This window comes from Carya illinoinensis, chromosome 4 (genome assembly GCF_018687715.1).
Source record: "Carya illinoinensis cultivar Pawnee chromosome 4, C.illinoinensisPawnee_v1, whole genome shotgun sequence".
NCBI classification, from domain to species: domain Eukaryota; kingdom Viridiplantae; phylum Streptophyta; class Magnoliopsida; order Fagales; family Juglandaceae; genus Carya; species Carya illinoinensis.
In genome coordinates, this window is record NC_056755.1 from 38,400,414 (window position 1) to 38,413,687 (window position 13,274).

The window sequence follows — 13,274 nt, forward strand, 5'->3', positions numbered from 1 at the left end:
TATTTAACAGAATAATATCATATATAATTTTAAAATCGTATAATCATTTTAAAAAGAAAATAAAATTTATATTTTAAAAAATTAATTTTTTTTATATAAATCTCGTATTTATTAATTTTTTAAAAATAATTTAGGAGATGCTTAAATACTCCTGACTCGATGCATCATTCCTCTTCTTACAATTACGGTGATCTTAATACTAAAAGAAGGTTGACAGATCTAGTTAATTTATCGAGGCTGAAGTCAACAGCTTAAAAAAACAGCATTTTTCTTTTTTGTAACAGCAGAAAAAGTGGGGCATTAGGAAATGAACACGTGTCTTCCACCACGTGGTCGCAGGAGCCGAGGATTGGTCCCCATCCGAAAGAGATGCCTTCGACCCACACCACGCAAGCACACACGACACACGGGAGTCGGGGCCCACCAATCTTTCTAGAATTCACTCTGGGCCGCACTTTAAATTTTCAAGTTTTTCAATTTCTTACTGCATGCGTCCAATGGCAGGCCCCACTTTAAAAGATCAGGTGAATTTCTTTTTTGGTTTTTTTTTTTTTTAATGTTTATGGATATAAACGATAAATAATATTTATAGTCATGGTCATATTTTTGTACAGTCTTTTTGAATAAAATAAATTAATATGAGATTTAAATAAAAAAATTAATTTTTTTAATCATAAATTTTACTCTTTTTTAAAATGATTGTATAATATTTACATATTCTATAATTATATATAATATTATTTATAAAAATAATATAAAAAAAAGTAAAGAAAAAGAGAAAAAAAATATCTTGTCTCCCGTACTACATCTTCAGTGAGAGTAGATCCAAATAAATTATGCCTATTTTGTTATTAAATACTAAATTATCACATTTTATTTAATTATTATAATTTTTTTAATTTTTATATAAAATATAATAAATAATTCAATCTTTTTAAATTTAAAATAAAATTAATATTAAAAAATTATATTATAATAATATTTTATTCAAATTTCAACAAAACATATCATCACATCTTATCTGAACTGTATAATCAAACTGACTTAGTTTTATCTAATCCGTTAGATCTATTTTGTAATAAAAAAAAATTTTATAATCTAATGAACTACATCAAACTGTATCAGTTTGTAAAATTATTTTTATGTAATCTCTTTATGATTAGAGTATTTTCCTTATCGAAATATAAAAGATTGACATGAATCAATATTTATTACTATCCATTTTTGAAGGATCAATAATTGCTACTATTGTATGGTTGATTTTATGTTTATATTTATATATTTTTGTATCTTATTTGAAGTTAACAAAGTCGAATAAAGACTTGAGTAAATCTCGATTAAAAAAACAGTTGTATAAAAATAAGATATTTAGTAAAGATTATAATTCTGATTATAAATCCCATATAAAAATATTTACAAATTGAAGTTGGACATTAACATTTAAAGAAATCTCTTGTCCTAAGTAAGCGTCACAATATATAACATAAGCCGTAAAATCAACATAAACATGATACAAATTTAAAGGATTTAAGTTTGATATAAAAGGATTCGGATCAAAATGAGTTGACCTATTAAAACATAATTAATAAACGGGGTAACCTTCTTAATCCAAAATCAAACTGTAATAATCTATTTAAATTTTATTTCAATAACCCATTTAAAAGGTTGAAAAAATTGATTTATTTTTTATATTTTATTTGAAAGTTTAAAAAAAATTATAATGATTAGTTAATTATTAAATAAAAAAATTACAAATTTGAAATTAAAATGGTGTTTGGACCTTAAGATGTGATATAATAAAATGAAATGAGATGAAATGAAATGAAATCTTACAGTCAGGAAGTGTATAATTCTCGTGTACTTCCTTTAAAAAAAATAAATAAATATGAGATTTTTATAAAAAAATATATATTTTTAATGATGACTTTTATTTTCTTTAAAGAGAATATATAGAAAATATACACTCTAAAATTATATATAACATCATAAAAAGAAATTAACACAGTCAACAGTAACGTTGTCCTTGATCTTAGTTTTATTATTATCATTCTTGTTTTTATGGCATCACATACGTAATGTTAAAAAATGATTCACGAGCTTTGGCATTGTCTGGTAGAAGAAAAAACAAAAATGCCATCTGAAGTAGGGTATGGAATATGGGGTGGTGACGGGACCTTTGGCCCACCTTTTGTGTCAACATTTTTTCAATTGTGAAATGTGATTTTGTCTTATATGTTAAAAGACTAATGTTATAAGTAGAATGTGTAAATATTGTATAATTATTTTAAAAAAAATAAAATTTATAATTAAAAAGTTAGTTTTTCTTATGTAAATTCTATATTAATTTATTTTTTAAAAAAAAACTGCACGACACTTGCACAACCACAATTACAAATATCATTTTTTAATATTAAATTGACAAATTTTAAGTGACACTTTCTTTTATTGGTATGATTAAAGGTAATAAAGTAAAATTAAAAGAACATTACTTCTCTTTCCCAATTTTAAGAAAAAATTTATTGCTCGTCTATTTTTTCATTATCTTTTCATCATTTTATGATGTAATATTATATGATAACTTCATAAATGAAATAAAATAAATAGTTTCTAAAGATCTAATATTATATCTTGTGATGATGAGAGTAAATCTGTGCAACCACATCTGGGTTTGGCCCTTAAAATTGGGTTGATATCCACATGGATAAATCCAATAATAACCCCGAGCGTAAGAGTGCTAAATCGTGTTAATGGGTCGTATTCGTGTTGTGTCAAAATATATATAAGATCAATCCTAATCCGACCAGTTAATCTTATCGTGTCAAAATGTCAAACCCTAACACGACCTATTAACATAACAAGTCGTGTCTTGTTAACTTGTTTTGATCCATTAGTAAATATTATAAAATAGGTTAATACGATATAATATGACATGTTTCAAACTATTTATGTAAATGGATTAAATATTTCTTAATGTATTATAACGAGTCAAGTTATCAACCAGTTAAGTAATTTTATCTTAACAAGTCAACCTGTTTTGATCCGAACTCGTTAAAATTAAATCTTAATTTATTATTATCGTATCATATTCGTATTAAATTAACAGATCATATAACATATTGTACTTTTATTTAAATGGATATCTGATTTAGATCGGAATTCGTGAATTGTAACATATCCTGTACATTTTTTAAAAAAATTATATTTTTAACACTTTTTAAATATATTTATTAAAAAAATAACCCTTTTCACTTTTTAAAAAAAATTCTTTTATCACCTTTTCCTCATGAATTTAGGATAAGAACCTTTACTCTCCTCTGCCTCCAATGACTGAAATTGTCATGAATCTCAACCGCCATAAACTCCTCTCTCTCTCTCTCTCTCTCATCACTCTTGACTCTGATATTTCTTTTTCTTGTACGGTCTATCAACTTACTTACATCCGAAGGGATTCCAAATGGTTTTGTCATTTTCCTCCGCTTCTATAACTACGGTAGTTCTGAAGTTACAATGTATCTGTTACCAATCCTTGGTAGATAATAATGACAATGGAGAAATTTTATTTGAATTTTGAGTAGGAGATTGTGTATATAATTTTATTGATAAATAAGAGTAAAAGAAAAAAAAGTTATTATTTAAAAAAAATATATTATTATAATTTTAATTTTTTTTTTTAAAATATAATTACATATGTTTGTATAAGCATTGGAGACTATGTAGACTAACTCATGGCAATAATATTATAAATATTGAAGAAGTTGATTAAGCAATCTAATCCATAATTTTTAAAAAATAGGATCCCATTACGGGTATCCAGTTGTAATCGGATTTCTATCCGTCCGAACTCATTTTAACCGTTAGAATTCACTTGAATTTCTAAATTCTGAATCGGATTGAAAAAAAGTTTGATCCGATTTTACACCTATAGATGAGAGAATGATGACAACTAGAATAATTAGTAGTATTAGGTCTCGTTTATTTTCGCGATTAAAAACTAAAATTTTGAAAATTTTTTAAAGTTTTTGTACTGTCAAAAGTTTTACAAAAACAAATACATATTTTGATCTACCAATTTTCATTTCAAAAAATCTCAAGTTTCTTCTCACGTTTCATCTCAAAAGATCTTAAGCTTTTTCTCAAGTTTTCATCTCAAAAGATCTCAAGTTTTTATCTAAAAATAATTACATCATTAGTAAATAAATAAATAAAAGAAGTAGCCAAAAAAAAAAAAAAAACAAAATGGTTAAAAAAAAGGAAGTAGAAAAAAAATCATCATTGGTAAATAAATAAATAAAGGAAGCAGCAAAAAAAAAAAAAAAGACCAAATGGTTAAAAAAAAGGAAGCAGCAAAAAAAAAATCACCATTTGTAAATAAATAAACAAAATAAGCAGAAAAAAAAAAAAAAAAAAATTTGACCAAATGGTTAATAAAAAAGGAAGCAACAAAAATAAAATACATCATTGATAAATAAATAAACAAATGAAGCAACTAAAAAAAAGACCAAATAGTTTCTCTTAGTTAAAAAAAAAAATCAGCGAAAAAAAATACATCATTGGTAAATAAATAAATAAAGGAAGTAGTAGAAAAAAAAGCATTGATAAATAAATAAAATATTATAAAAAGTACTATAAGTACTTGTGGGTCTTATCATATTACTAATTATAACAAAGTCACCCTAATCTCATCTCATCTCTAAAAACAAACACATATTTCATCTAATCTGATCTTATCTCATCACATCTCAACATATCTAAAAAAAGTTTATCTTATCTCATCTCTAAAGACAAATACATATTTCATCTAATCTCATATTATCTCATTTCAATATATCTCAAAAAATTTTATCTTATATCATCTCTGAAAACAAACGAGACCCTACTCTTAATTTTAGCGCATCATGTTTGCATATTGTTATGAAAATTTTCTGCTTATGTAAATTTTATGTAAAAACGTGTACAAAGCACCTCTCATTTTTGTTCCGATCAGTAAGTCTTTTTGTGTATTTATTATTATCTAAAAAATCTATTTGTATATAACTAAATAATTTAAATTTATTTGATATATCTATCTCGAATACAATAATTTTTAAAAAATATAAATAATAATATAGTATGTAGCGTACGTATACAAAACCACTAAAAATGAATTAAAAGGTAATTTAGATAGTAAGATAAAGATGATTTTATATGAAAGTTAAATAAAATATTATTTTTTAATAATATTATTATTTTAAAATATTAAAAAAATTATAATAATAAAATAAAATGAGTTTCCAAACCCTAAAGGGATATAAAATGGCTAGTTATTAATCCTATTATTATTATTATTATTATTATTATTTTATATTAAAACAAAGATAGTATCGAAGATAAATCTTTGGAGCTACTACAGTCTATAGCTGAAAGCCACCCCCTAACAGAGAAAACGGATAAGGCGGTGGTGGACTCCCGGCCCCCATTTCTGTGAAAAAGCTTACTACCGTACTACTATTGCTACCATTCCCATACCCCGAGATACTCCTTTCCGGCGGCGACAACGCCGGACTATTTCCAATTCCGGTAGTGGCTGATGACGCCGAGATAAACGGACTGTCAAAAGAGACGTAGCCAAAAGGCTCTTGTGCAGTCGGAGACCGACCCATGATAACTTCATGTCTTTGGCTCAACCAACCCGGTGTCGGAGTCTCCGGAGACGACTGTTCACGAAGGTTACCGATTTCAAAGCCAGTCTCAGGCGATGACGAAATCAGCCCCTGGGCGCCTTCCTCCTCCTCGTCCTCGGTCTTTATCGAAGAAGACGGCGACGACGCCGGTATCATTAACCGCCGCTTCTTCTCGCTGGTAATGATCCACCTCGTCCGTTCTTTCTGGAGCATCATACGTGGAAGGATATCCGGGTCTTCCGCGACTTTCCGTAGGAATACCATCATTTGCTCAGGCCGTTTCTCCGTGGCCTCCAAGCGCTTGTTCATACCCCGAAGCTCTTCGTCCATAGCCTTCTGCTCCTCCTTCAACCTCGCTATTTCCATGACCAGTTCGTCCTCATCTAATTCTTCGTGTTTCACTTGCGTAGACGAATTGATCCGACCGTGCTTTTTCCTCACGATGTTCCTCAACAACTGCTTCTGGCCACGAAGAAACCACTCGTTCGCGAACTCCCATCTATCGGTATCCACCTTTCTGAATCCCTGATTACAGAGACGTACAACACACATACATATACAAGAGTTTCAACGGTCTTGCAAATAATCAAACAAGTGACAAGCATTAGCTACCAATTTTTTTTTTGGTACTCACATAGGTGTTGAGCTGACGAACGAAGCTGGAGAAGTTGCTGTGCTTGAAATACTCAGGTAAGATCCTCCGCGAGAATTCCAACGGGTCGAGGACGATGAAGCTGTTGTTAGCTCTGCCCCAGGTGATCAGGATGTCAGTCCTCGGATCGTTGACCATGTGAAAAGTCTTCATGACGAACGGCGCGACGATGGTGTTCAATTCCATTCCATAAACAACACTGATCGAATTTATCACTTTTTTCTTTCTTTCCTAGGGGATGAGGGAGGGAGGGGGAGAGAGAGAGAGTGTGTGGGTGGGTGGGTGGTGGCCGTAGACATGAGATGGGCGAGGCGGCAACTAATATATAAGGGGAGCATATACAGTAAAAATGAAAAAGTAGGGGCCATCGATGACGCTTCGGATAGTTTCCTTTGGTCCCATCACTGGTCCCGTGATGGGACCACGTGGCGCCACTTTTTATCTTTTTTCTTTTGTGGGGCAGGGTACAGGTCATCGCACAGGCATCGCATAATTTTCTTGAATAATGTTATAAAAATAGTGTTTTTTTTTAAATTAAAATTTATTTTTTTATAATAAAAATTTTATATACTACCACTTTAAAATATTTCTTATATTTTTTATTAATATAATTAATTATTTTATTTTTTAATATAAAATAATTATTTTAACAAATCATATTAATAAAATATATAAAAATAATTGTATCTATATAACTATTTTTATAAATATTGCACGAATATTATTTATTATAAAACTTGTATAAATCATTTCATTATCCTTTCAAAACGAACGGTGCTTCACCAGTTCTCCCGTGCGCAGATTCGGAGCTAACTTTATAAATTAATTAATATGACTAATTTAATTGAATATATTAAGAAATGATAATTTTCCTAAGTTTGTTTTATTTTCTGAAAAATTACCTTGTCCCATAGATAGGTGTAGGTAATAAATTAAGAGTTTTTTTTTTTTTTTTGAATTTAAAGATAGTGTGAAAAGTGAAAATTTAAGAAATTCTTCATTTTCCTCTTAGGATCATGCTAGTCGGCCCAACTGTTATTGCTCGTGGGACTGTTAGTTCTTTATATATTTATATTTATATATATTGAAAAAAATGCATAAATTCATTTGTAATAATTTAAAATAAAATAAAATAAACTATCGGTCAAATCCAAGAAACAACTCAAGAGGTTCTATCTTCTTAATTATCATTTTCTCGTAATTTCATAATGTGATATCAATTCATTTAAAAATAAGACAAGTAAAAGATAACAAATAATTTTTTAATCCTCAAGATATCAAAGAATTTGTAAAACAGTGAAACCTTTACAATCAAATTGAACTTTGTTTTTCTTTACAAAAGGTAGATAACAAACCTATCAAGTTCTTATCTAATTTCTATGATCTATCACTACTGTGATTTATGAACAATGCTACACAACTTTTCAACCACACTACTTTTTTCTCAAATTTTTAATATTGTTTTTAATTTTTTTTTTTGAGTTTATTATTTTTAAATTAATTCAATTCTTCTATTCATTATTCATATATTAAATATATGATAAAAAATAATATTAAAAATTAAAAAATACATAATATGTGAAGGTTATATAAATAGTAAAAGATTGTGTAGATTTTTTCTTAATAATATATATTCTATTCTGAATGTGAAGCTTTTGAACAGAAAACAAGGATATTTAATTTTTTGTTTTGTCTTGTGAACAAATAGAGTACTTTCACTTGTTTCCCAAGACATACCCCACCAGCTTATAATTTATTTGAAAAGATCACCCATCCATTCTTCAAGAGTTTATATGCATGTATGTGCCTCTCTCTCTATATACATATATAAAAATATATGAGTCATGCTTGAGCGGTATATATGAGTCATGCTAGGCTACTGCTCATAATGACCGTTGAGCATGCCGTTTTGCACAATTTTGAATTTTTATTTTTATGTTCTTATTCTTTTCATATTTTTTTAATATATTTAAATATTTTAAAAAAATAAAAAAATACATCAATACACTAAAATTCACTTCCTTAATCATTAAATAAAAAATTTAAATTGATGAGAGGTCATTTGAAGCAGTAATATTGGGGCGACAGACTATCATTTCTGTATATTATATATATATAAAGAGAAATGCTAGATAGACCGACATTGGTCCACAGACCATTTGCACCGATAGGTGCTTTTTTATTTTTATTTTTTCTTAAATATTAAGAAAAGTTTTTCTTAATGTTTAAGGAAAAAAAAAAGAATTTAGTGGTAATCGATCAATTCTATTGATAGACCTTCTGTCTCCGTGGAACTGCCTATAAATAAGGGTGTAAAAAAAATTAAAAAACTAGATCGGACAAGCCTGAACCGGTTTCCGTAATGGAAAACTAGCTGGAATAGGCCCGGTTCTGGTTCTAGGCCTTTTAGGCTCGGACCAGACCAGTTCTATATAATATATATGTTAAATTATTTTTTTAATATTATATATAATATTTTTTATATTATATATAACATATATAATAATATAAATTAATTTAAAAATAAACTGAAATTGTAAAATTTTAAACTAAAATTGATAAATCACATCAATATTTTTTTTTTCACTTAAAATCAGTTAAAAATTGAAAAAAAAATCTTAAATATCAAAATATTTGAATTTATATACTAAAGTTGTAAATAAGATTACTAAAATATTATATATGGAAGTAGTAATTGAGCTTTCCATCAACATTACTATATATGATCATCATCTGACATTATCAACCGTGTATGCATGCATGCATGTATGTATATATATATATGTTTTTTTTTAAATAGATTTTTTTTTACAAATTTACATATTAGTAAAACTGGCAAATCGTACCGATCCGGATCGAAAATAGTAAAACCGGATTTGCCAGTTTAGAAGGTAACCAGTGCGTAATTAATTTTTGAAAATGCAAAATCAATACATACCGATTTGGTCCTAAATTTTATCTAAAACCGAACCTGTTACACCCATACTCATAAATAAAACTAAGGCATTATTTGGCTATACAGTTCAAATAAGATGTGATGAGATATTTTACATAGTGGTGAAATTTTTGAGCTAATGTGAGATATATAAGATGGTTTATAAAAAGTATATATTTGGATAGTGAGATAAGATAAAATATTTTGTAAAAAAAATGTGTTTGAATAGTGAGATGAGATAAAATAGTTTTAATTTTTTGAAAATTTGATAAAGTGGTGGGTCGTTGGGTGCCACAAATTATTGAAAAGTATTTTTAATTATTGGGTGGAAAAAATTTTGAATGTATTAAAAATAAATAATATCTATTATTAATTTAAAAACCCATAAACATTTTGACTTTTTCAAAATATAATTTTTATAGTTGGCCGTGCTTCACTACAACAAAAGCCACTATTTCCGGCGACTTAATATCGCGGCAAAAGTCTAAAAGTCGCTGCAAATACCAATTTGTGGCTACTCTCTACCCGCCGGTATTGTGCCGCAATTGTTGAGTGAGAAAAAGATGTTTTCGGCGTGGGTTATCGTGGCCGGAAATAATATTTTTAGCCGCGACAAATTGTGGCCGCTAATGATCTAATAGTGCGCCGGAAAAGTGTTTTCCATAGCCTGTTAATTTAAAATGAAATTGAGTTTTTGCTGCGATAAATAGTCGCCGCAAAAAGTACTATGATTCGCCACAAAAGTCTTCCATGCTGCATTTCCGTGATTTACAATTTACCATGTCAGCCTCTTTTTTTTTTAAACATATGTAGTCCCCCATTAGATACAATATCCAACACATGTAATAGATTAACATATTCTCTAATAAGTATATAATATCATGAATTAATCGTTTACATGATATAGATATTTAAAATACCCCCAACATGTATTGGTATATCATTTATTCATAAAAAAAGGTGCTATTTGAAATTCACCCCAATATGCCACATTAATATATCAATGTAAGTTTACATGTATACTCCTCATATTTATTGTATAATAAGGATTTCCTTAGCAAGTCTTGATCATCATGGAAGCTGCCTTCTTCATCTCAAAACCTAAAGGTATACCTCTTCATCTGAAAACTGGAAACCTCCTTCATTGATCTCAAAGCTGCAAAAATTTAGATTCACAAATTTTTCTTTAGTTTCCAAAACCCAACAGAAATTTAAATTGCAACTACAAAATTAGGAAACCTAAAAACTATTATAAACCAAAAGAAAATGGGTGCATGCATGTAAGTCATATTATAAACCAAAAGAAACCTCCTTCATTGATCTCAAAGCTACAAAATTGGGAAAAAGATCCTTTAAAGAATCATTCCATTCCACCCATATTCTGGTCATATAAAAGAAAAAATTTGTGGATGATATGATTTTTATATTAATGTGGAAGATCGAAGGTGTTGTTCCTTAATTTTTGTGATTATATATTTTCAACTATTTATTAACTAGTTGAATCAAGATGCACTTTTTGTAGTCACCACAGTACATAGAATATGGGAATGTAAATTTAAGCACTTGGAAACTAGAGATTGATATCACCATAGTACATTATATATACTGAACTGCATATCATTATATATTAGAAACTGCACAAGGTACCTAGTTCTCCAACATATACACACAGCTAAACTTATAGTAGCATAATGTCATTTGGGAATTAAATAGTACAGTTGATGAGGTAAGCACAATTAATGAGAACTATTTGCTAATTTGCCACTGGTGAAAAGATCAGACCGTAAACATTAACATTTCAAACCGTAATTGCCGTTAATTTTAAATCTTGTTTCTATTACTGGAATCTCCAGTAGCTAAATTTGTCTCACATCACACGTACGAATCTCCATTGTTGTGTTTTGTGTGGTTCTTGGCAAACACTCCAAGAAAATTATCTCAAAATGTGCACTTGTGTGTGGTTTCCTAAAATCAGCTATAAACATGCTGGAATTAAACGAGTAATCCAAGACACTTAACTAGAATTATCTCAAAATGTTTGCCAGAGTTCCCCACCACAAAGATGCGTTCAACCTTGGTGATCTCATATCTCAACTTGAGAAACGCCTGCAGGCAAATCGAGAGAAGGACAAAACAGGAATAAAGTCAATAGAGGAGTTTTGAAGACTTAATTAATATTGACAATGATATTATGAGATAAGAAAATTAAGAAAGGGGGTAGTGAAGGTGAAGGAGTCAGGCTAGTTATAAGAAAATCAAACTGATGAAAGTAATGATTAAAACATGTTATATGAATGGATTAGATATGAATTCCATCCCCAGACTGTGATTCGCATAAAAGAAAACCAACAATCAAGCATAACACAATACTAAAATAGAACATTATGCATATTTGTGGTTTGTAGTACACACATGCAATAGACAGAAACAGGGCACAAAAAATTAAGGAACTCACCCACTGGTAACTATGGAAGCAGAACCCAGCCAGAATTGATCTCACACAGTTCTTTAACATTTAAACCTTTATTTTCTGAGGAAAAAGAAAATAAACTGATCTCACAAGCCTACAACTAAATCCCAACCAACATCACTTCAATATCTAGTACCAATTCCTATCATTCCACTCCAATCTTCCATATACACAACTTAAATTCATAAAAGATACTAGCATACTTGTTGCACATATACATCAATCCAACACAATTACAATTCACAAAGACTAATAAGCTTCTTTCACACAAACATGCATACTCAATCCATACATCACTTCCATATAATTTATCATACCCAACATATTTATGCAAAAATCTGTCCAATTGTTGGACTTCATGGTTCTCATGTACATTCAAATTCATAAACCATTGCATTTAAATAAAATCTTACCAACTCTTCAACTAAATAAATATGCGCCCATAAACTAAACCCATTACACAAATTATGATCATATAAACCTCATATTACTTTCAAAATGCATAAAATCTGTCCATCCAACACTTAAAATACTTTACTCAATATATAAGCCTCTTGGCAATACCTACAACACACATACTCAATACAAAAGTCCAACTAAACTCCACATAGAACAACCAACACAACCCCATACTTCACAATCTCTATGCTTCACTTACAACTCCTTTAATATTTGGATATCTCTTCTATTTTCTTTGAAATCATAGAAATCATCAAGTAGATCACCCATTTTTGTTCTTTGTGCAGGACCTATTTTTGTGAACACCATGTTGTTCATATAAGGTGACGAATTGCCTTCAAATTACTCCAACAATTAATTTATAACAACAACAACAGCAGTATTAGTCTCAACTATAACTGCTCTTCTAATAATTTGACTAGATATGTGAAGTTCAGGGGCCAAAGTAAGCAGGTTTGTGCTTCAATCAAACATTCTCTTCAATCTACAAACTCACAAAATCCATATAAATTTCCTGTAAACAAAGGGTTAAACTGCTTAGAAGTCCTTCGGTAAAACATAAAGAGTAATGACTGACAACTTCTATATATCAATGGCAAACAAGTTTCTAGAACCAGCAGTTTATACAAAGATGATTACCAAACCATAAAACGAAATGAAAATTAATACAAAGATTGTTCAAACTTAAAAAATAACTCTACCAAATGGCCCTTAAATTAGCTCATTCCAGAATTACATTACCAAATCTTGAATATGGTGTACAATGCAGCCATCTCTGTGTCATTTATGCATAGACTGAGAGTGAAGCTTCAATGTTGGTGAACGAACACATTCCATCTCTTTATAGCAATCTTCCTAAACATATTCTAGAATCAGTTTTGCAACTGAGTTTGGCTTTTCCACATGAGGAACCACACATGCACCGCAGTACTCAAACCACTAAATTAGGTTGGAAAAACAGCCTAAACTGGTTATTACAAACCCCAAAATCGAAAATCCCTTGATTACAATCATAATTAACTAGTTATTAAACATTTTTGGTAGCCAACGGAAAGAAAATCAAAGAGAAAAGGGCGAGAAATGGACTCCATGACAGTG

The 13,274-nt window shown here is 29.2% G+C and overlaps 1 protein-coding gene across 1 annotated transcript; it reads right to left on the reverse strand.

The window, feature by feature from the left end:
* Positions 1–5,297: 5,297 nt before the first annotated feature.
* LOC122306818 (heat stress transcription factor C-1-like) lies at positions 5,298–6,616 on the reverse strand. Its single transcript, XM_043119336.1, has 2 exons — positions 6,295–6,616; positions 5,298–6,185 (listed from the first exon to the last, which is right to left on the reverse strand). The coding sequence occupies exons 1-2, from the start codon at positions 6,496–6,498 to the stop codon at positions 5,391–5,393; spliced, it is 999 nt and encodes a 332-aa protein (XP_042975270.1). The 5' UTR covers positions 6,499–6,616; the 3' UTR covers positions 5,298–5,390.
* Positions 6,617–13,274: the final 6,658 nt, after the last annotated feature.

What these genes read in the sequence shown, in the direction of transcription:
- LOC122306818 (XM_043119336.1), bottom strand. Translation starts at nt 6,498, where the DNA reads ATGGAATTGAACACCATCGTCGCGCCGTTCGTCATGAAGACTTTTCAC. An exon ending in TTCGTCAGCTCAACACCTAT is followed by an intron (nt 6,186 to 6,294) that starts GTGAGTACCAAA and finishes CTCTGTAATCAG; the next exon opens with GGATTCAGAAAGGTGGATAC.